This window comes from Oncorhynchus masou, chromosome 30, assembly GCF_036934945.1.
Source record: "Oncorhynchus masou masou isolate Uvic2021 chromosome 30, UVic_Omas_1.1, whole genome shotgun sequence".
NCBI classification, from domain to species: Eukaryota; Metazoa; Chordata; class Actinopteri; order Salmoniformes; family Salmonidae; genus Oncorhynchus; species Oncorhynchus masou.
Genome location: NC_088241.1, coordinates 62239833 through 62265170, shown reverse-complemented (window position 1 = coordinate 62265170; position 25338 = coordinate 62239833). Strand labels below are relative to the sequence as shown.

At 42.6% G+C, this 25338-nt stretch overlaps 1 protein-coding gene, 1 long non-coding RNA gene and 1 pseudogene across 2 annotated transcripts; 1 reads left to right on the top strand and 2 right to left on the bottom strand.

Annotated features, from left to right (window-relative positions):
* Window positions 1–843: 843 nt before the first annotated feature.
* On the bottom strand, window positions 844–13435 carry LOC135522926 (solute carrier family 22 member 17-like). The gene is made up of 10 exons (XM_064949635.1): window positions 12883–13435; window positions 11552–12079; window positions 8179–8282; window positions 7576–7730; window positions 6122–6287; window positions 5110–5225; window positions 4883–4988; window positions 4237–4460; window positions 2686–2797; window positions 844–2512 (listed from the first exon to the last, which is right to left on the bottom strand). Exons 2-10 carry the CDS (start codon window positions 12017–12019, stop codon window positions 2236–2238), a joined length of 1728 nt encoding a protein of 575 aa, XP_064805707.1. The 5' UTR covers window positions 12020–12079; window positions 12883–13435; the 3' UTR covers window positions 844–2235.
* A 4907-nt stretch (window positions 13436–18342) lies between these two features.
* Window positions 18343–20339, bottom strand: LOC135521684 (CCAAT/enhancer-binding protein epsilon-like; annotated as a pseudogene).
* A 2316-nt stretch (window positions 20340–22655) lies between these two features.
* Window positions 22656–24908, top strand: LOC135523220 (uncharacterized). The gene is made up of 4 exons (XR_010452802.1): window positions 22656–22711; window positions 22979–23088; window positions 23225–23362; window positions 23628–24908. It is a non-coding gene; the product is annotated as an uncharacterized LOC135523220 (long non-coding RNA).
* The last annotated feature ends 430 nt before the right edge of the window (window positions 24909–25338 follow it).

Below are 25338 nucleotides of genomic sequence, written 5' to 3'. Positions count from 1 at the left end.
ATCACTTACCTCCTCCTTAAAGATTGACCGTTGTTGTTGATTATCAGGCCTTTTGCTGCCAGCAAACTTGGTGGAACAGGGACTACAGCAGTTGTCATTGTGGAGGAGGTGTTGTTGCCAATCCGCACAGCCTGTGGTCTGCCCGTCAGGAAGTCCAGGATCCAGTTGCAGAGGGTAGTGTTCGGACACAAAGCTAAGAGCTTGGAGAGTACAACAGTGTTGAATGCTGAACTATATTTACTCTTTTGAGAGTTTTCCTTACATCAACCTTGGGAGAGTGAAAACACCTAGTCATCCAGAGCAGCGAGAGTCTTCCTGGATGGCTTGGTATTGTCTGCCTCAAAGCGAGCATAGAATGTGTTCAGCTCATCTGGGAGGGAGGCTTCGGTGGGAACCACACAGCTGGATTTGCCTTTGTAGTCCATGATAGCCTGTAGGCCATGATAGATAGCCTGTAGTCCATGATAGATAGCCTGTAGTCCATGATAGATAGCCTGTAGTCCATGATAGATAGCCTGTAGTCCATGATAGATAGCCTGTAGTCCATGATAGCCTGTAGTCCTTGATAGATAGCCTGTAGTCCTTGCCACATGCGTTGCGAGTCTGAGTTGTCAAACATCGATTCAAGTTTGAGTTTGTATAATTTTTTTGCATCCTTAATGGATTTGCGGCGCTCGTACCAATCTTTATCAGAAACACTTTGAAACATCTCTACGTTGTTTTCTGGGGGGAAAGGTATGCGTGACAAAAAGTAAATGATACAATCTTAAAACCAATATCCAAGATCAATAGGATGATCTGTGAGCTTCCTGACGACAAGACAGACAACAACCCATTGTTTACTTAACATTTTATTTTTGATTCAATCAGGTTATTAGAGTCATTAACATAATTACATTGCTGTTATTGCTTAATAGATCATCTTAAGGAGCCAGCAATGCCTAACAACATATTACTGTTGTCAAGTTACTCATAGTTATTATCATCACCAATAATATCCATGTTATTATTAGATTTGTTAAGTGCAGTTCAAAGAAACTTCCAAAGACCTGCAGCGGGAGGTGTCTCTTTTCCCCTTCCTAACTTCAAACCCCATTCAGCCCCCCCCCTTAGAGCTTACCCCCTAGCCTAGGGCCAAGATGCTTGAGGAGATCTGAAAGGATCAGAAAGCTATAAGCAATATCGTAATAGCTTCACCATGCCGCCTGATAAGCTGGATGGATTGTTGTACCTAGCCAATCCTTTCAGATCAGTGCCTAAGGGGTGGGGGCTTGGCCTGGTTTGTGGACGCGGCTATCATTCAATGCTGCAAACTGTTCACGGCATTTCCCCACAATAATATTTAGCGTAGAACTGATACAATATAGAAATGTGTGTCCACTTTCTACCATACACTTCTATCTAGCCAAGGTTTTCAGCTCTGAATGCACAGGCACGCTCCCTATGTCTTCAGTGAAGCCGAGTAAGACAGGTCTGACAGCCTAGACGATCAAGATGAATGACCCAATAAACAGTACTGGATCCAAGTCACATCTGGAAATTGAATTCATATCGTTTTATCACATCCAACCAAGTCTGAGGAACTACAGTACATTTAAATGTCACTTTCTCCATCTTTTGTTATTCAACGGATTGTAAGGACTCTTGGGTTTGAGGAAGGAGCCTATTAGTATTTATTTAATGCAAGTTCAAAGTTTCACCAAACTACCCTCAAGTATAACGTTACCCATAAAGAATATTCAATCAATATAATCTTCCCCAATGTCTTTAAGAGCAGTAGACAAAATTGCCCTCATCTTGTCTTAGTACGATGATTTTCGACAATACAAAGTACCCTTCCAAAAACTTCCAGAAACAAAACTACTGTTTTTTTTTATAAATAGATAACCTAGCATTCATAAAGTTAAAGAAACTAGGTTGTAGCTATTTACAGGACCGTTTCCGTAACATACCTGCCTCTACCTCCGTGAGCTGTGTGTGATGCCATACTCTGCCAGATAATACACCTATCAAAAGGGCCTCTCTGATGGTGGCAGATGGGAGCATGGGCAGAAAGCATCTGCTCCCTTTCCTGACACACAGGCTTTATGGGAAAGGTGAGGGGAGGTGTGGGTCCCTTCAACCAACCACCCTCCTTCATTGGCTCAGCACAACCATCTTCAGCAGACAGCTGACCCTCTTCTCCCTCGCTATCTTCCTCTCCGCGACCTGCTGACACTCTGGGCTTATGACATGCTAGGTCTCTGGGTTGGGGGTGGCCAGCAGGGGCACGTTGTCCCTCCTCCTCCGACCCAGCGAGGGGCGCCGGTACTGCTCCCCGTCGGCCAGCGTCTGGGGCAGCGGTTTCCTCTTGCTCTCGGGCAGCAGCAGGATGGAGAGCACGGCCAGCAGAGCCAGGGAGGAGTACACCACATGGTGAAGGAAGTAGCCGTAGTGGTTGCGCAGGTCCATGAGCGGCGAGGTGAGCCGACCCACACAGCCCAGGGCCAACACCGTGCCCACGCCAATGCCCCTGGACGAGAGGGAAAAGTTCAAAGGTTAGTGATCTCCAAGAGGATATATGAGGATCAAGCCAAAAATGACACCCATTAATATGAATATTAGGCCTAAATAATACATCTAATACACGGAACAAGCCTAGATGGGGAAGACTCGTGTGACAGTCTATGAGTTGCTGGTCCTTACCTGATGATGGTGGGCATGATCTCTGCTGTGAAGAGGACACAGAGAGAGGCAGCCGCCTGGGAGGAGAAGAGACCCATCACTGAGAACACAGTGATGGCCGCCTCACTTAGATCTGAGAGAAGGTTAGGAGGGAGAGTTAACTTAGAACTGAGAGTTAACTTAGAACTGAGAGTGAACTTAGAACTGAGAGTGAACTTAGAGTGAACTTAGAACTGAGAGCGAACTTAGAACTGAGAGCGAACTTAGAACTGAGAGCGAACTTAGAACTGAGAGCGAACTTAGGACTGAGAGCGAACTTAGAACTGAGAGTGAACTTAGAACTGAGAGTTAACTTAGAACTGAGAGTGAACTTAGAACTGAGAGTGAACTTAGGACTGAGAGTGAACTTAGGACTGAGAGTGAACTTAGGACTGAGAGTGAACTTAGAACTGAGAGTGAACTTAGAACTGAGAGTGAACTTAGAACTGAGAGTGAACTTAGAACTGAGAGTGAACTTAGAACTGAACTCCACAGACTGACTGGCTGGCGATGACATCTGAAACTGAGACACGACTTTGACATCACTGCCACGGCAGTGTCCTTCATTAACTGGTATACCACCATTCAGCCACAAGGTGGTGCCATGCAAAAATAACCTGTGCTTCCTGTATTCAATGTCAATTGATAAATGATGGAGTTGTAACTACTTCATGACATGTGGTCTCCTATGAACTGAATTACATTTACCCTCTATGTATTCCAGGTGAGGACTATCTATGTGTACCTAACTATGTGTATTCAAGGTGAGTAGGTTGAATTTGGCCCCTAACTATGTGTGTTCCAGGTGAGGAGTAGGTAGAATTTGGCCCCTAACTATGTGTGTTCCAGGTGAGTAGGTAGAATTTGGCCCCTAACTATGTGTGTTCCAGGTGAGTAGGTAGAATTTGGCCCCTAACTATGTGTATTCCAGGTGAGGAGTAGGTAGAATTTGGCCCCTAACTATGTGTGTTCCAGGTGAGTAGGTAGAATTTGGCCCCTAACTATGTGTGTTCAAGGTGAGTAGGTAGAATTTGGCCCCTAACTATGTGTATCCCAGGTGAGGAGTAGGTAGAATTTGGCCCTTAAGCACTGACACAGGATTATATGTTTTAGTGGATGAAAACATATCTGATCCTATATCAGTGGTTAAGGGACTATTTCTACAAAGAATTATGCCAATCCGTATTTGAAACAATAACCAAGTGGCCACCCCATCTCTATTTTGGTAAGAAGCTGAGGGATAAGCCTGGTTAAATGTAAACACTCAAATGCATAGACAGAGCTATGAATACAAGGACTGACCATCAATGACATCAACATTATAGTTTTAACCATGTTTTAAGGTTATACAGTGATTGTTTACAAACAAGTAAAACAAGCTTATATTTTGGTTTCTGATGGGGTATAACAGTTGAACTAAGCTCATGAGGCATTTTAGTTATATTCTTCAAGATTCAATGGGTATAAATCATTAATTTACAAGTCCAAAAATGGGTGTAGTAACTAAGGATTCTACCTTGAACGCCAACTTACACTCCATCAGTCCGAGGAGAATCAGAGATGCCAGCCCTGTCATCGTCATGGCGAGGAGCAGGATACCACGTCGACCACACCTGTTCACGGTTGCCCATAACAACAGCCAGGCCCCTCCTCCCGCACAGACAGAGAGTAGATAGGTCCAATAGAAGCTGGGGGCAGTGCCTCTGACATCACCGCGGAACGAGCTGTAACAGTGACTAATGCCATGGGAAATGAACCTGACAGACAACAGGAGAAGATGGAGAGGGAGAACTACTGTATGAATCCTATGGGTGCCAACCTGTAAAATGTTGATAGAAGCAAGGCCAAACCTTTACATTACACTATATGTAGCATACATACTACTATGATTGATTACCAAAATGTTGTTACATCTTATTAGTAAACGGTGTAGTTATTGTGTAGTTACACAAAGAAGTTAAACTTTCATGTACTGTATTTGTATTTATTATTCCTGGGGTCCAAACACATTAAGACACTTACATTACATATAAAACTAAAGATAAAACAGTACATCATATAACATTATTACACCACTGCATATCTACTACTGGTAGACCTACTACTATTACTATGTGTGCAGCTAATTAAAGTCTGACATATGAGGGCAAACTTCAAACAACATAGTTAGGTGACTTACGAGGTGAAGCCGAGCACACATATGTTTTTCCAGATGTTCCTGCTGTGTACGAGCTCTGGGAAGGACAGATGTGGGCGAGTAGAGGGCGATAGCTCGGAGTCCAGCTCTGAAATAATGACAACACCACAAGTCACACTGGAGGCATCAGCAGAGAATTGTTTTTCTAATAAAAGTCATAAATCTCATGAAAAGACCCACAACAAAAAGACAAAATGGTTCCCACACACCTGTGAAGCTCTCGTCATCCCTCCCTCTATCTCTTCTTTCACTGAAGGAATTCAGATCAGCAGATCTCTCAGAGAGGAGGAGCCAGCGAGGAGACTCGGGAAATACTCCTGGAATACTGAAACAAAAACATTTCCATGTCATTTTCTCCTAGCTTCCTTCTAGGTTGAAGATAACAACGGTTAAGACAAGAGGGTTGTAATTAAGTCCTAAGGCTTGAGAATCCAGGGATTACCGTGTGATAACTCCTGATTAAGGGCTGCTCCTAGGAAGTATTTTAAATCATGGGACCAGCGATGCTAGTTAGCTTCCACATGGATCAGGCCCTACACCCAAACAAGGGCACTGCGTTCATCCACCTCTGGCCTGCTCGCCTCCCTACCACTGAGGAAGTACAGTTCCCGCTCAGCCCAGTCAAAACTGTTCGCTGCTCTGGCCCCCCAATGGTGGAACAAACTCCCTCACGACGCCAGGACAGCGGAGTCAATCACCACCTTCCGGAGACACCTGAAACCCCACCTCTTCAAGGAATACCTAGGATAGGATAAAGCAATCCTTCTCACCCCCCCTTAAATGATTTAGATGCACTATTGTAAAGTGGCTGTTCCACTGATGTCAGAAGGTGAATTCACCAATTTGTAAGTCGCTCTGGATAAGAGCGTCTGCTAAATGACTTAAATGTAAATGTAAATGTTCAACCTAGGATCTATCCCAAGCTATTCTCTCCCCTGGAACAGCAAAGTTCATATTTAATTTGCTCTGTGTTCAATTTACTATTTGCAATAAAAGGTCATGAGGAGTGTGGGAGGGACACTGCACCTTGAAGCCAAATGCTAATGTATTCTGACTTGAGTTAATGGCTGAAATCAATACAATGCCGGGATGCTCTCAGCAAGTCAGTTTGCATTTACTTCTTTAATGAAATGACTACCATATTCCCCTTCCCCCTTGTCCATAAACTACTATCCCGCAACACACACACCCACCCACACACACACACACACACACACTCACCCATAGGTGAGGAACAGAGAGAGTGGTGCAGCCCCAGTTCCAAGTAAGCCTCTCCAGGACTGGTAACCCAGAGCAAAACCCAGCAACAGCAGCTCCCCAGCAACTGTAGTTAGTCCTGCCACCATGGTGACTAACAGACGTAGTGAGGGGTCACAGAGTTCAAGACCTGTCAATCAAACACACAAGACAAAACAACGAATGATAACAAAAGATCAGCAGTGGTCATTGTGGCAGTAGACTTTTGATGCTTTTGTTAGAGCCTTTTGTACTATGGCTCTGTGTTTTGACAAATCATGTGACGTGCCTGGATTTGAACTTTTTTTTATCAAACTCCCTTTTTTCTCCATATGTCAGATGGTTCAGCATCATCCTCGGGAAATTGTTTTCATTTTTGGAGTTATTCTCATTTCTGGATAAGGCTTGAAATACAGAATAAAATGATGATATGTCACATGACTGCGCAATACACATAGCCCTAACTATGACACCAGTATCTGAGACTACTAACGTGTGATGTAAAGGCCCTAACTATGACACCAGTATCTGAGACTACTCACGTGTGATGTAAAGGCCCTAACTATGACACCAGTATCTGAGACTACTCACGTGTGATGTAAAGGCCCTAACTATGACACCAGTATCTGAGACTACTCACGTGTGATGTAAAGGCCCTAACTATGACACCAGTATCTGAGACTACTCACGTGTGATGTAAAGGCCCTAACTATGACACCAGTATCTGAGACTACTCACGTGTGATGTAAAGGCCCTAACTATGACACCAGTATCTGAGACTACTCACGTGTGATGTAAAGGCCCTAACTATGACACCAGTATCTGAGACTACTCACGTGTGATGTAAAGGCCCTAACTATGACACCAGTATCTGAGACTACTCACGTGTGATGTAAAGGCCCTAACTATGACACCAGTATCTGAGACTATTCACGTGTGATGTAAAGGCCCTAACTATGACACCAGTATCTGAGACTACTCACGTGTGATGTAAAGGCCCTAACTATGACACCAATATCTGAGACTACTCACGTGTGATGTAAAGGCCCTAACTATGACACCAATATCTGAGACTACTCACGTGTGATGTAAAGGCCCTAACTATGACACCAGTATCTGAGACTACTCACGTGTGATGTAAAGGCCCTAACTATGACACCAGTATCTGAGACTACTCACGTGTGATGTAAAGGCCCTAACTATGACACCAATATCTGAGACTACTCACGTGTGATGTAAAGGCCCTAACTATGACACCAGTATCTGAGACTACTCACGTGTGATGTAAAGGCCCTAACTATGACACCAGTATCTGAGACTAACTATGACACAGTATCTGAGTGATGATGTAAAGGCCCTAACTATGACACCAGTATCTGAGACTATTCACGTGTGATGTAAAGGCCCTAACTATGACACCAGTATCTGAGACTACTCACGTGTGATGTAAAGCGTGAGGTAGACACCGGCGCTAGCAGCAGCCAGGCAAAAACGCATGACAATAAAGAATGGGGGAGCGGTAGAGACGCACACAAGCACGCCAAATACCACTGAGAGGGTCAGAGAGGTGAGTAGTGTCTTCAACCTGCCCAGTCTGAGGAAAATATAGAGAAGAGAAGATACAAAGATCTGTTTTAGTAGTGCTTAAACACTGTCCGATTTCATGGAAATTAAATCCATATATAGGCCTCTTAAAAACAGGTTTAAAAACCAAGTTAACAGTCCTGGTTTATTGAGTCCAAGAATAAAGAAAGTAAATAACCAGGGTCATTTCCATGTAAATACATAGTTATTTAGGGACATTTAGTCTAGAAATATAGGTAAACGATGTTCATTCAACCACATTTCTTGATTCAAGTGCAGCCAAGACCTGAGTCTGGATTCAAGTGCATCCCAGTCCTGAATCTGAAACTGTCGTTGAAAGCTTTTAATTTGATGATCTTAATGAACTGAATCTTGTTGGCAAATTACATTTCACTTTAAATCCACAAGAGTTCTCCTCCTCTCCAGTCTAACCCTTTGTATTTATCAGCTTGTCTCACCTGTCAGCTGCAAAGCCCAGTCCCAAGCATCCTGTCAGAACGCCCAGGATGAAGGACACCTCTTCGACTGGGACCAGCCAGTACTGACCACACACCAAATCCCACTGGGAGAGGAGAGGGAAACAACGAGGTGGGAAACCAACAGAAGAATACAGAAAGGGAAGAAACAGTTAAACATTTTATGTTATGCACAATCACTCCATCAATAAGCCATTTTTCCAGATCATACCATTTTTTTTTTTAATTTCAACCAAACTACAGTATATTTAAATGTGATTTCAATCATTTCCTTTCAGTGTTTGAAATGACTTGAGTGTGACTTTGTTATTACATCTCAAGAGCTCTGCATTTTCTACTGTTGAAAGCTAAGTGATTATAATTATCGGCAGGGTAGCCTAGTGGTTAGAGCGTTGGAATAGTAACCGAAAGGTTGCAAGTTCAAATCCCCAAGCTGACAAGGTACAAAATCTGTTGTTCTGCCCCTGAACAGGCAGTTAACCCACTGTTCCAAGGCCGTCATTGAAAATAAGAATTTGTTCTTAACTGACTTGCCTGGTTAAATAAAGGTTTAAAAAAAATCTACAGAGATAGCATTGTTTTTGGGCACAGTCAGGGAAGCTGCTGCTAACAATACCTTCTGTTACTGGAACCTATGCAGGGACGCATAAAAGCCTGTCAAATACTATCACTCATCCTCACTGGTCGGCATAGATGCACTGTGTAGTAACCTCACACATAAAAGCATAGCGGATGAGGTGCTTGGTTTGGGAGAAAAGAAAAAAATGCAAAACCTGCACACAAACAAGTTCACAAACTGCCCAAACCGGTTATAAACCTGACTCGAAAGCATTATAATGCCCTTGGCCAAAACATTTGCCTTGCATTTTTCCCCTCTTATAGTAAACGTCCTCGTGTTAAAGGAGCATATAGGCTGACATGGTGTTACGAGGCAGCTGCTTAAAAGGAGCTTAGTTCAGTATTCCACTGAAGCCTTATTGAATAAAGGCGTGTACTGATCAGAGCTTTTCTGGCCTCCGTGAGAAGTTACTGAAAAGCACTGTGGTGTTATACAGGTGGATCATGACAAGGTCAAAATGCACTCTGAAACCAACCACTAAATCAGGCCTTGTGTCTATGAAAAGACTAACTGAATGATATTCCTGCCGTCTAATATAGGTGCATGGAAACACCGCTGCAGTAGTCTGTCTCTTCAGTTAGAGTGACTCCTTGAGACCAGTGTATGTGCAGTTAACCACAGAGGGCAACCGGCCCACAGAACAGCTTACAGAAGAAGCATTGTGGATGCCACCCGCGCCACCACGCATTGGAATTCAAAACAAATAGAGAGTCGGTCCACAGCGAGCCAATTGAGAGCTTAAGACATCCATGGAAAAATTGGGTGTGGTGGACATTTGTCAAGAGTTCTGCCAAAGACATTAGGCCTGTTGCGTCATAAGGCATTGTCGAACAAGTACACACATCAGTAAATGAAGAAAGGCAGGATGAGTTTGGTTGTACATTTCCCATTACTTCCCTCTACGTGACTATTTATAACATAGGCCTACTTCATCAAAGCTGTGTTAATGGTGAAAGCGTTTTTTACATTTGCCGTGATTTTGACACTTACTTACAGGCAGCTCATTGGCAAGTAAGTTTGTTTTTTCCCCTTCATATTACAGTACACCTACTGTAATCTAATTACGGTATCAAAGCAAGTACCGTGTAATGACACACAGTACACTACTGTAAAATGTATTATACTAAATCGTTTAAAAAAAGTAAATACAACTGTAATCGGAATGAATGGATCAATGGATGAAATTCATTGAGGGGGGGGTTGTATTGATATATCCCATTTAGCAGACGCTTTTGTCCAAAGCGACTTACAAGTCGGCTGGGGCCACTACTTTTACATATGGGTGGTCCCAGTGGGAAACGAACCCACGACGCTTGGCGTTGCAAGCGCCATGCTCTACCGACTGAGCCACACAGGACCCGTATTGCACAGTATTTTAATGTAACTACAAGGGATACACATTACAGCATATCTATAAATATGTGAGGTATTATATCACTTGCACTTCTAGAGGCCTTAACTTATTCGGGATCGGTGTCTCATCCACGGGACGGTTGAGATAATGTAGGCTAATGCGATTAGCATGAGGTTGTTAGTAACAAGAATATTTTCCAGACATATCTAATATTGGCAGAAAGCTTAAATTCTTGTTAACCTAACTGCACTGTATAGTTTACAGTAGTTATTACAGTGAAAAAATACCATGCTATTTTTTGAGAATGCACAGTTTTGAACTTGATAAGTTATTAATAAACAAATTAGGCACATTTGGGTAGTCTTGATACAAAATGTTGAACTGAAATACAATGGTTCATTGGATCAGTCAAACTTTGCACATACACTGCTGCCATCTAGTGGTCAAAATCTAAATTGCACCTGGGTTGCAATAATACATTATGGCCTTTCTCTTGCATTTCAAAGATGATGGTACAAAAAAATAAAAAATAAATGTTGTTTTTGTCTTTTGTATTATCTTTTACCAGATCTAATGTGTTATATTCTCCTACATTCCTTTCACATTTCCACACACTTCAAAGTGTTTCCTTTCAAATGGTACCAAGAATATGCATATCCTTTCTTCAGGGCCTGAGCTACAGGCAGTTAGATTTGGGTATGTCATTTTAGGCGAAAATTGAAAGAAAGGTGTGGATCCTTAAGAGGCCTTAAGAAAGGCTTCCAAACTGAGAGTGACTACAGGGCAAATCAGACCAAAATAACATGTTAAAATGCTCAACCATTTAATGTTTGAGACTTGCTGCCACTCCAATTATGTCCCCTATACAAATTGGTGGGGCACTATAACCACATAGGAGTTAAATTTGTACAGCATTCTCACTAACGGGTGCTACAAATATAGCCTCTTACAAGGCATGCCCCAAAATATGTTAATGAGTCAACAATGCCAACAATACAATACCATGTACGCACTTTTGGTCAAAAGGTATTTGGCACTCCAAAGATACGGTACGTTACTGTATTCTGTTGGGTGGATTACAGTATCATTTGAAATACAGCCATTCTTACCCCACCCACAACATTTTACCATAACGCACCATAATTTACAGTACGCTGCAGTTAAATATTTAAAAGTATTTTACTAAAACTAATACCAAAAATTACTGTATAAATTACAGTTCTGTTACAGTGCATGTAAGGGTATCAGAACTTCACTGAAGAATGCATTGTATCATTGTTAAACAATCATTCCCTGCTCCCCTAGGAGCCACTTGGATTCTGAGACCGGGAATTACAAACTAATCAAGAAAACAATGAAGCCGACAAAGTTCCTTGAGGTACCTCAGTAACAATGTTAATCCTCAATCCTTCTGTGACATTGTAGTCCCAGCCAGCTTCACAGTTTTCCACCCCGGACTGGGTACCGTTGATATACTGCTTGCACTGAGACAGCCCCCCTCTGTCCCCCACTCTGTCCCCCTTCTCCCAGGGCAGGGAGGCGTTAAGGATCTGGGCGGCAGGCAAGGGTCCCGGGAGGCGGCAGTGGTGGGGTGAGGTGAGGGTAAGCAGGGCATCCGAGGAGAGAAGGAAGGCCAGGAAGAGATTGGGCAGGATGGAGAGACCGATGAGCATCCTCTGCTTCTTCCTCCCCAGGGCCAGGACCATCACCTCCCCTGTGGGAGGCAGGGAGGGGGGATGTGGGAGGGAGGAGGAGGGAGTGGGAGATGAGGGAGTGGGAGAGGAGGGGAGGGAGGAAGGGGGAGGCGGACAGGTGGAAGGGGAGGGGAGGGGGGACTCAGGTGATGTCATGACTGAGGGCCAGAGAGGCTGTGGTCACTTCTTAGATGGACTGGGAAATAAGGGGAATATCTGTGGTGGGAAAACATACACAAATATTGACAAGCTTGGATTCACCATTACTACTTTCTCCAAAATATATTATTAGCTACAGTATACAGTTCACCGGCAGAATAAGAATAAATAGCTCAGTGAATGGATCTGCTTTCTTATTTATCTACAGACTTGAACAGTCAGTTTTACAACTTTCACCTGCATACTTAATTAATCACAAAGTCTGGCAAATGATATCTCCAATCAATCCCATAAAAGAGCGTAGAGGGAGCAATGCCAACCGCATGACATAATGTTTAGCCAAATATTCGATTGGCGGAAATTACCCATTCTATTACTGGGTAAAAAAAGAGAAAACGTTTTTATCTGTAGCATGACTATAACACGTGTAAGAAATACGTTGTACAGTTATATTTTATAGCCCAAGATCGTGTGAGGTTTTTGGACACGTCTATACTATCAGCCATAAGGGCATGGTCCATTATACTGGCAAGGCCATGAACTAGGCTACTGCTAAAGGAAATACGTTACATAATAGGTTTTTCAGACAGGGAAAGTACTGCATCGAAGGAAAAGAGCCAACGCATATTTTAAGAGGTTTTGAGCAACACACACAAAGTACCAGAAAAAAAAAATTCCTAACATTATTGTTTAACATTGTAACATGAATAAAACTGGCATGGTGGTGACATAATCCGTCACTGAAACAAACGCACGCACGCATCTGCCCGGGGCAGACAGCAAAACACATTATTTTGTAAATATACAATATTGTCACAGGCTGTGGCATGGGGACAGTTGCAGCAAAATGAATGACGTACCCCTTTCCAGTATTATTATAGTCGTCGGATATTAAAATAAATCCACTGGGTTAACGATTGCCCATTGTCACTTCCGAGCGTCCGTTTTGGTAAATCCAAAACATTGAAGGGGATAAAGGGAACAGTTCCGAATTGAGTTGAAATTTCACCGCATTATCTCAACTCTTCCTATGCGTCTTCTCTCTGTCGGCTTTGGCTATTATTCCATCCTGTGATATATAGGCTTCTGTCCCGGGGTGGTGTTATATGAAGCACTGGAAACTAAAGTCCTGTCAGAGAAGATAACATTGACACCCACTGAAACCTACTTTAGGAAGCAATCCGTTTTGCTGTATTGGCAGACAGGTTGATGCTCGACTTCTACCGTCCCTGATTTCTAACATTGTTGCTCGACCGAAGTATATGTCCGCCGACATGAAACAAAGACATTCAATATTAAATTATTATTTCTGACATCATCTTAAAGGGGACGGGTCCCATAACTGCTGGCTGGCTGGCTGAACGAGGCGAACCGATCATTTCTGTCTCTGTGACAAAGAGGTCTGCATTGGTAGAAGCGATCTCCAGACTCGTGAGAAATCGGGTGTAGTCGTTGAGGGGATGTGCCCAGTTTTCACTGCAAATTGAGTCATCTGCCGCGTGGTGGGGCCATACATCACAGATTATTCTCAAGGATGAAAGAGCTCGCATTATGCGCTGTATTATAAATGGACTGTCCAGATTATTTTGTCATTTGCATGGAGAGCATATTGTTGATATTCCCATCGTGCCTCTACCCTTGGGCACACTGTGCCGTCCTACTTCTCACACCAGTGTAGCGAATTCAGGGGAGTAGCCTGACCAGGACTCGAATACAGGTCCCTGCAATTGTCCATCCAAAAACGTACAGTAGGAGGTCTGAACCTCTTGAAGATATCATAAAGTGATCATTAGGTCGTGTAATTACCCATTCCTTCTTTAAGTGCGTCCCCTGCTATATTCGAACAAGTCACTTAGGATCATACCGTTGGTACACGCTTTTGATGGCTGCACTTGGGTCAGAGCCGGTCCCTGCCATTCTGCTACCATAGGTGAAACCCAAAAAATGCCTCTCTCTGCAAAACTAGAATAGTCCCAGTAAGCAAAATGAAGTTGAAAAGACGTTAAAAAATATATGGATTTTCTGTTCTTTGATATCAGGTACATTTTCGGTTCTAAATGAAAGTTGAAAATATTTATTTTCCGGATGTTGAAAATACGTATTTTACCGACGTTGAAAATATGAATTTTCCGGGTGTTGAAATCAGGCTCATTTTTGGTTCTGAATGAAATGTAAAAACAAGTTATTTATATGTGTCTATGTTTGTCCAGACAGGACAAAATCTGAACCAAAAATAGACATATATGATTCATCCAGATTTGGCCCGCAGCAAAATGTGGATGTGGAAATCAAGGCGTCGGAGTCTGTCCGTGCGTCTGAGTTTATGCAACACTGTTGCCTGAAATGCCATTTTATGAATGCCCATCTATCAAATCAAATGTTATTTGTCACATACACATGGTTAGCAGATGTTAATGCGAGTGTAGCGAAATGCTTGTGCTTCTAGTTCCGACCGTGCAGTAATATCTAACAAGTAATTTAACAATTTCACAATTACCTTATACACACATAAGTGTAAAGTAATGAAAAATAATATGTACATAAAAATATATGGATGAGCGATGGCCGAATGGCATAGGTAAGATGCAGTAGATGGTATAGAGTACAGTATATACATATGAGATTAGTAATGTAGGGTATGTAAACATTATAAAGTGGCATTGTTTAAAGTGGCTAGTGATACATTTATTACATCCAATTTTTAATTATTAAAGTGGCTAGAGATGTGAGTCAGTATGTTGGCAGCAGCCACTCAATGTTAGTGATGGCTGTTTAACAGTCTGATGTCCTTGAGATAGAAGCTGTTTTTCAGTCTCTCTGTCCCTGCTTTGATGCATCTGTACTAACCTCACCTTCTGGATGATAGCAGGGTGAACAGGCAGTGGCTCAGGTGGTTGTTGTCCTTGATTATCTTTTTGGCCTTCCTGTGACATTGGGTGGTGTAGGTGTCCTGGAGGGCAGGTAGTTTGCCCCAGGTGATGCGTTGTGCAGACCTCACTACCCTCTGGAGAGCCTTACGGTTGTGGGCGGAGCAGTTGCCGTACCAGGCGGTGATACAGCCCGCCAGGATGCTCTCGATTGTGCATCTGTAGAAGTTTGAGAGTGTTTTTGGTGAATTTCTTCAGCCTCCTGAGGTTGAAGAGGCTCTGCTGCGCCATCTTCACCACGCTGTCTGTGTGGGTGGACCATTTCAGTTTGTCTGTGATATGTACGCCGAGGAACTTAAAACTTTTCCACCTTCTCCACAACTGTCCCGTCGATGTGGATAGTGGGTTCAACCCACTCAAGTGACGCACCCCTCCTAGGGACGGCATGGAAGAGCACCAGAAAGCCAGTGACTCAGCCCCCGTAATAGGGTTAGAGGCAGAGAATCCCAGTGGAGAAAGGGGAACCAAACCAAACAGGAAAGCACTTATCCAGAGGCGACGCTCCTAGTGACCGGGGACTTTAATGCAGGGAAACTTAAATCAGTTTTACCTTATTTCTATCAGCATGTTAAATGTGCAACCAGAGGAAAAACTATTCTAGACCACCTTTACTCTACACACAGAGGTGCGTACAAAGCTTTCCGTCGCCCTCCATTTGGCAAATCTGACCACAATTCTATCCTCCTGATTCCTGTGTACAAGCACAAATTAAAGCAGGAAGCACCAGTGACTCGGTCTATAATAAAGTGGTCAGATGAAGCAGATGCTAAACTACAGGACTGCTTTTCTAGCACAGTCTGGAATATGTTCCATGATTCTTCCAAAGGGATTGAGGAGTCACTGGCTTTATCAATAAGTGCATCGAGGACATCGTCCCCACGGTGACTGTACGTACATACTCCAACCAGAAGCCATGGATTACAGGCAACATTCACACTAAAAGGGAAGAGCTGCCGCTTTCAAGGAGCGGGACTCTAACCCGAAAGCTAAGAAATCCCACTATGCCCTCCGACCATCAAACAGGCAAAGCGTCAATACAGGACTAAGATCGAATTGTACTACACCAGCTCTGACGCTTGTCGGATGTGGCAGGGCTTGCAAACTATTACAGACTACAAAGAGAAGCACAGCTGAGAGCTGCCCAGTGACACGAGCCTACCAGACGAGCTAAATAAATTCTATGTTCGCTTCAAGGCAAATACCACTGAAACATGCATGAGAGCATTAGCTGTTCAGGACGAATGTGTGATCACGCTCTCTGCAGCCGATGTGAATAAGACTTTCAAACAGGTCAACATTCACAAGGCCGCAGGGCCAGACGTGTACTCCGAGCATGCGCTGACCAACTGGCAAGAGCCTTCACTGACATTTTCAACCTCTCCCTGTCTGAGTCTGTAATACCAACATGTTTCAAGTAGACCACCATAGTTCCTGTGCACAAGAACACTAAGGTAACCTGTCTAAATGACTATCGACTCGTAGCACTCACGTCTGTAGCCATGAAATGCTTTGGAAGGCTGGTCATGGCTCACATCAACACCATCATCCCAGAAACCCTAGACCCACTCCAATTTGCATGCCACACCAACAGATCCATAGATGATGCAATCTCTATTGCACTCCACACTGCCCTTTCACAACTGGACAAAAGGAACATCTATGTGAGAATGCTATTCATTGACTACAGCTCAGCGTTCAACACCATAGTACCCTCAAAGCTCATCACTAAGCTAAGGACCCTGGGACTAAACACCTCCCTCCGCAACTGGATCCTGGACTTCCTGACGGGCAGACCCCAGGTGGTAAGGGTAGGTATCAAAACATCCGCCACAACATTCCTGTTCACTCATGACTGCACGCCAGGCACATATCCAACACGATCATTAGCTTTGCTGATGACACAACACTGATCACTGACAATGATGAGAAAGCCTATAGGGAGGAGTTCAGAGACCTGACCATGTGGTGCAAGGACAACAACCGCTCCCTCAACGTGATCAAGACAAAGGAGATGATTGTGGAATACAGGAAAAAGAGAGCTGAGCACGCCCCCATTCTCATCGATGGGGCTGTAGTGGAGAAGGTTGAGAGCTTCAAGTTCCTTGGTGTCCACATCACCAACAAACTAACATGGTCCAAGCACACCAAGACAGTCGTGAAGAGGGCACGACAAAACCTGTTCCCCCTCAGGAGACTGAAAAGATTTGGCATGGTTCCTCAGATAATAAAAAGGTTTTACAGCTGCACCATTGAAAGCATGCTGCCTGGTATGGTAACTGCTCGGCCTCCGACGCACAAGGCACTACAGAGGGTAGTGCGTACGGCCCAGTACATCACTGGGGCCAATCTTCCTGCCATCCAGGACCTCTATACCAGGCGGTGTCAGAAGAAGGCCCTAAAAATAGTCTAAGACCGCACAGCAAGTGGTACCGAAGCACCAAGTCTAGGTCGAAGAGGCTCCTAAATAGCTTCTACCCCCAAGTCATAAGACTCTTAAACAGCTAATCAAATGGCTACCCAGACTATTTGCATTGCCCCCCCCCCCTTCTGGAATGCTGCCTCTACTCTCTGTTATTATCTATGCATAGTCACTTTAATAACTCATGTACATCTACATGTACATATTACCTCAATTACCTCATTGACATGAGAAACAAGAATCTCTGGTCTGATTAAACCAAGATTTAACTCTTTGGCCTGAAAGTCAAGCGTCATGTCTGGAGGAAACCTGGCACCATCCCTACGGTGAAGCATGGTGGTGGTAGCATCATGCTGTGGGGATGTTTTTCAATGGCAGGGACTGGGAGACTAGTCAGGATAGAAGGGAAGACAAACAGAGCAAAGTACAGAGAGATCCTTGATGAAAACCCGCTCCAGAGCGCTCAGTACCTCATACTGGGGCAAAGGTTCACCTTCCAACAGGACCACGACCCTAAGCACACAGCCAAGACAATGCAGGAGTGGCTTTGGGACAATGTCCCTGAGTGGCCAAACCAGAGCCTGGACTTGAACCCGATCTAGCATCTCTGGAGAGACTTGAAATTAGCTGTGCAGCGATGCTCCCCATCCAACCTGACATAGCTTGAGAGGATCTACAGAGAAGAATGGGAGAAACTCCCCAAATACAGGTGTGCCAAGGTTAGTGTCATACCCAAGAATAATCGAGGCTGTAATCAATGACAAAGGTGCTTCAACATAGTTCTGAGTAAAGGATATGAATACTTTTTTTATTTTTTTAACTTCACCTTTATTTAACCAGGTAGGCTAGTTGAGAACAAGTTCTCATTTACAACTGCGACCTGGCAAAGATAAAGCAAAGCAGTTCGACACAAACAACAACACAGAGTTACACATGGAATAAACAAACATACAATCAATAATACAAATGTGTAAATGTAAATGTGATGTTTATTATTTAATACATTTGCAAACATTTATACAAACCTGTTTTTGCTTTGTCATTATGGGGTATTGTGTGTAGATTGATAAGGGGGAAAAAACAAATTAATCAATTTTAGAATATGGTGTAATGTAACAGAATGTGAAAAAAGTCAAAAGGTCTGAATACTTTACGAATGCACAGTATGTACATGTTGTGTTAGTAATAACATTAAAATAAAATACCCCTCTTTTTTTGTACCTTGATTTTAATTGTAAGTCATAACACAGAATGTTGAGAAATAGCCATCAAAATACGTATTTAGAAGAAATTGAATTGCAGAATTACTTCACTTTTGCCAGATATCTACTAAATAATATTGTGGCCAAAATTCACCCAAATTCTTGTTGGAAACTTGTGGAAGGCTCACCAAAACATTTGACCCAAGTTAAACAATTGAAAGGCAATGCTACCAAATACTAATTGAGTGTATGTAAACTTCTGACCCACAGGAAAATGATGAAGGAAAGAAAAGCTGAAAGAAATAATTCTCTCTACTATTATTCTGACATTTCATATTCTTAAAATAAAGTGGTGATCCTAACTGACCAAAGACAGGGAATTTTTACTAAGATTAAATGTCAGGAATTGTGAAAACCTGAGTTTAAATGTATTTGGCTAAGGTGTTTGTAAACTTCCAACTTCAACTGTATGTGACAGTTTCAGTATATAGGAATGTACAATTTCCAACAACAAAATAACATGTTTTCATTCAGAACTTCACTAAACAATAAATATTTGCTGTAATTCTCTACCACTAAACTCCTGCTGTAAATCCCTCTGGATAGTAGCTTCTGCTAAATTATTCAAATGTAAAATGTACACTCCCCAACACACTCAACTGCCCTCTTCCCTGGCTACATTCTCACCCCTGGGCCGTAGGTGACTCTGTGACAAGATGTGTTTGATTGCTGGTCCAATGTGTCCAATTTCTGGGTGATTTTCCCTACGAGAATCTGCAGCCGGTGGTTCTCCTCTTGCAGCTGCAGAGCCCTTTGGTGGGTGAGCTGTATGTGCCAACTGGCCTTGTCTCGGCTCTTCCTCATAGCAATGTCGTTCCTCTCCCGCCACAGTCAATACTCCATGGTGTACTTGGCTTCGCAGGGGGGGGCCGGGAGGAAGGGAGAAAAGTTCTGTAGGAGAGGGAGTTGGGATGTAAGGGTTTGGAGGGAGGAAATAACATTCACTTTAAGAAAGAGAAAATGGGATGCAAGAAAATAGAGAGATTTTCACCATTGAACGAACTGCAACAGGTGCATTCTGATGAAAACAGAAACATAGCGGAGTATCGACATACCTGTTGCAGTATGAGACTGTGTTGGCCGGTAGTCTCTGTGGAAGGTGCGTCAGACAGGTATGACAATCCCATCATCTGCTCTGCTATTCTGTTACTGCCAGTCCTGACCAATCCCTGAGCCCCCAGTGGCTGGCTGTATGGAATCCCCTCCATCTGGGGCATTTGATTGGTTAAGGGTGCCGGGGTCGATGGGTCTGGGTTTGAGGCCCGGGTTGTAGTAGCGGGGGTGGTAATGTGACTGAAGGTGGTGAATGGGACAGAAGCAGGACGACTGAATCACAGAAGACTGAGACAACTAGTTGGAATTCAGACTCATTTTAGAATCACCTCCAGACGCATTTAATCACCTCTATTGTGAATTAATAACTTTAGAACTGTAGGTCTATTGAAATGTTTTAAAATGTTATAAAACAAGCCGAATAAACCTGAAGATTCAGTCAACATTTCTTTCCATCTCTGATGCAACTGTCTTTTTGCATACGTAGCCAACAGTGGTGCATTGTTGTTGGTTATGGAAGTGTGTTTCAATACATACAGCAGAATACCTCTTTCACACCACACATGAGCTGGTATGTATATTCTTTGAATCTTGTTTTCAATTTACTTCTCCCTTTTTTGCATCACATCCGGCCATTATTACATGTTTTCCGACATTTTAAAAGTGACACGTGGCTGTACCTGGGAATCTTTAAAAAGGAACATTCTGGGAAGTTTAATGCTGTACTGAGTTACAGTTCATATAAGGAAATCAGTCAATTTAAATCAATTCAATCAGGCCATAATCTATGGATTTGACATGACTAGGCAGAGGAGCATTCATGACAGGTGTGGCATATCAAGAAAGTGATAAAACAGCATGATCATTACAGAGGTTGACCTTGTGCCGAGGACAATAAAAAGCCACTCTAAAGTGTGCAGTTTTGTCACACAACACAATGCCACAGGTGTCTCAAGTTTTGAGGGAGAGTGCAATTGGCATGCTGACTGCAGGAATGTCCACCAGAGCTGTTGCCATAGAATGTCATGTTAATTTCTCTACCATAAGCCACCTCCAACGTGGTTTTACAGAATTTGGCAGTATGTCCAACCGGCCTCTCAAAACGCAGACCACGTGTAATTGCAGACTGATTTCCTTATATAAACTGGAACTCAGAAAATCTTTGACATTGTTGCATGTTGCGTTTCTATTTTTGTTGGGTATTTTTTGAACAGATTCTATCATTGCTTTAGCCTAGAAATCGCTTATCAGGGATGTAAAAAGAAAATGAAAAACCAAGCTAACTACCTAACAGGGGGGGTAAAAAGAAAACGAAAAACCAAGCTAACTACCTAACAGGGGGGTAAAAAGAAAACGAAAAACCAAGCTAACTACCTAACAGGGGGTAAAAAGAAAACGAAAAACCAAGCTAACTACCTAACAGGGGGGTAAAAAGAGGACAATAGCCAGGTATACAGAGAAAGAACCTTTGAAGGAATTTCTTAGTGAGTCAGACAGATGCTGTGAGCAACCTGGACCAAGATCACCATGACTCAGGTGGAGGAAAATGAAGGACTGGATTCAGTTTTAGATCTGTAAGTAAATTATTTTGTATAACTTTCTATAGTTTACTATATGTATTTAGTATACTTTATATAGTTGTTGTCTGCTTCTTTTTTTTATTTCCAGTATAGTGGTGTCCTGTCCATCAGGTGTCCTGTCCTGTGTAGCCTATATCCTGTCTATCATTCCAAAGGAGTTACATATTGTATATATATTTCACATTAGTTTGTGGAACTTGAGGCCATTGTTACTCTGTCTCTAAAGGTAGGCTACCTGTGTCCCACTGTTTGCATTGTATAGGCTAGCATATTACTTTAACATTACAGTAATGTTGTTTTGTTATAGTTGTGGTCTGTGTTTGTGGTTTTGTGTTTTGGACTGTATGTATAGCCTACAACCAGAATAGGCCTGTGTTACTGTGTCCTGTTTGTACAATATTTCTAATTAGTCTTGCACTGGGAGGCAGGGATGTAGGCATGGGTGAACACAGACCCTGTCAAGGCCCACCCAATCAGATTAAGAAAAAAAAAAGAATACATGACAAGAATACTCATGTGGAGGCTGATGGGAGGAGCTATAGGAGGAAGGGCTCATTAATGGCTGGAATGGAATAAAAGGAACGGGTCTCAAACACATCAAACAGATGGAAACCACAGACGGTTCCATTCCATCCATTCCAATGAGCCTGTCCTCCTATAGCTCCTCCCATCAGCCTCCTCTGGTAGATAGTAAATGTGTATTCTTGATGTGATATGAAAGTACAGTTCTTTATATTTCTAGAACCATACTGCACTTGAGAATCGATTCGTGTTTAGATGGAGTATTTGGCTGTTTTGGCTGCCAGCGCCAGTTCACCTCTAAACAGAACATGTAAGATCCTTATAAGGATTCATGTTAGGCTCCTTTAGTCCACTCTTGGGCTAATAGCTAGCTATTTGTCTTCTGTAGCCTTATTGCTAATAATATATATAGCTACGGTAGCGTTGTTTAACAGTTATACTGTATATATATCTCTACTTACTGAGATCTATTACCAGTCACATAGATGTATAAGGTCTGTACTCATTCATTCCTGTGTGGCTTCAGGTACAGTGCATGTTTGAGATTTACACAAGGGTCCAAGATGGAACATTCTAAACATCCAAGATAAGTACATTTACATTTACATTTAAGTCATTTAGCAGACGCTCTTATCCAGAGCGACTTACAAACTGTACTGTCTAGAAGAAAAAGAAACGCACACCTATTAAGACGAGGTGCTGGCTAGCGGAATAGAAACTGTACTGTGTCATTGAAAGTTCACTTTGGCGTGAACTTCAAAAAGGTAATTTTCCACTATCTTGTAGGGTTTGTCTTTCCTGGACGTGCGATAGCAGCTGCTGCTGTTTTACCTACGATGTCACGCACCTGATCAGTCTCAAAAGTGGGGAAGTAGGGAAGTGTTGAAGACAACCGCGCCCTTCACAGACTGGCCACCGTTAGAACGGTAAGATGCCCTCATTTCCAAAAATGCGATTCAAAAATCGAAAAAGAGACGCTGTTTGTCATTTTGTGATGTATTGTTGTTGCATTTCTGTGCATCTTGGAACTGTACAAAAGTTCAATAAAGAACAGTAAAATGCCCTCCTTTCCACTTCTAATCTCCTGGCATCTCAATCTGTGTATAATGAATACAATTATTGTTCATTTTGTTCCATTGCTCCTTATCACTTCTGAATGTCTTCACCTTAACATTTTATATTTAATTCCAAAGCTAAATGAATCAAAGATCGAGGGTGAAAATGGAAAGGGCTAAAGGCGCTAAGAAAAGTTTCATCTAGTGGCAAGAAACATGTTCCCCCAAGATTGCTTCAATGCACTATGGTAATTTCCTCTTCCTGTTAAATCTTATGTACTCACCCCCTTAAAAAACATACCCAAATCTGCCATATTTATGTGGTGTGATTTTACAAAACCATTCGCTGTGATGTGTAATATTTATCTTTACCTAACCCACAAGAGGGAGACATGAACGATGCAGACAAATACAAAGCAGAGACGTGGCGCCCTCCTTAGCTGTGTGATCTAAAAGCTCCGGCAGCAGTACAGCGACGCTCCCGCAGCCACCACAGGGACTTCAAGACAGAGTCGAGAGCAGGTCAGTGCTGTCGTCAGACTCATTCAATAAGATTGTTATTGATACGTTTCTCATTTAACTGTATAGCACTACAGTAGTTTGTCCTCTCATTTAACTGTATAGCACTACAGTAGTTTGTCCTCTCATTTAACTGTATAGCACTACAGTAGTTTGCCCTCTCATTTAACTGTATAGCACTACAGTAGTTTGTCCTCTCATTTAACTGTAAAGGACTACAGTAGTTTGTCCTCTCATTTGGTCCCTTCATGTCATTATTTTCCTTTAGGAAAAACTTTGAAGAGTCAATGATGCATCTGCAAGTGCCCCAAACGAGAGAAACACTTAAAATGAGGCATGCATGCTAGGAATGTCTGGTCAGCTAAGTGACATCACAGCCCTGAAGGGTGGAGGGGGACCGGTGAGTTGGACACATTTCAGTGACATGCCACTCCTTACTGCCATGCAGTGGTCGATAAGTGTACAAAACATTAAGAACACCAAGTTGCTCCCTGCTGTTTGTCCCCCCTCAGAACAGCCTCAACTCGTCAGGGAATGGACTCTACAAGGTGTCTAAAGAGTTCCACAGGGACACTGGACCATGTTGACTCCAATGCTTCACACAGTTGTGTCAAGTTGGCTGGATGTCCATTGGGTGGTGGAGCATTATTGATATACATGGGAAACGGTTGAGCGTGGAAGAGCCATCAGTGTTGCAGTTCTTGACACACTCAAAACGCCTGGCACCTACCATGACCCGTTCATAGGCAATTAAATATTTTGTCTTGCCCATTCACCCTCTGAATGTCACACAATCCATGTCTCCAGGCGTTACAATCCATCTTTAACCCCGTCTCCTCCCCTTCATCTACACTGATTGAAGTGGATTGAACAAGTGACATGAGGGATCATAACTTTCACCTGGTCAGTTGGTCATGGAATGAGCAGCATTATTGTTAGTACAAGTTCGCCATTTATTAGCCTCTTTTATCCAAAGTGTCTTCGTCATGCGCGCATACAATTTTTACATATGTTTGGTCCTGGGAATAATTGGCTTAGGATTTATTCTCCACAGGGACGCTGGCCCATGTTCAAATCAAATTTTATGTCACAAGCCGCGAATACAACAGGTAGACCTTAGTGAAATGCTTACTTGGAAGCCCTTAAACCAACAATACTAAAAGAAAAGAGCTACAAAATAACAGTGCTATATACGGGGGTACCGAGTCAATGTTCGGGGGTAGAAGTTAGTTGAGGTAATATGTACATGTAGGTAGGGGTGAAATGACTATGCAAGTTGGATAATATTACCCCCAATGTTTTCTGTCCCTCCCTTCAGTACACAGATATCCCTGGGCCCAAGAAGAAACTAATGAAAAACAACAAAACAAGTGTTGTGTTGACAGAGCCAGGACGTCAGTGATTTCTTTCCTCTTGGTGTTTTTAAATGAAACCTTGCGAATTCGGTTTCAAGTACTTGAGAGTACAGTGATTATGCATCTAGCTTTATCTGCGACTTTCAGAAGATCAATAATTGAATCTTAAAAAAAGAAAGCAGGATGAAGATTTTTAAGTTTTCTTAATGATTTAGATGCACTATTGTAAATGTTCCACTGGATGTCAGAAGGTGAATTCACTTGGAATAGCTTAAATGTATGTAAATGAAAGCAGGATGAAGATTTTTTAAGTTTTCGGGCTCAATAATTGAGTGATTGTAGTGCTAAAACTGTATTAGAGGATGATTTATTTATTTTTATTTATCATTAATTCGTGTTTGAGCCTCATGCAGTCCGAGTTTTCAATATCACGATGCCCAAAATCAATTTCAATAGCCAAATTCCCCCAATTTAGAATGCAGCAGATTCATTTTTCTTGGGCATTACCTAAACGTTACTAGTCACACCTTTTCAGGATAGAAAATGGGATTATTATTATATTTATTTATTTTAAACACGTGAATTACATTTTAGGGACAGAATCAAACATGTAATAAAAAAAAA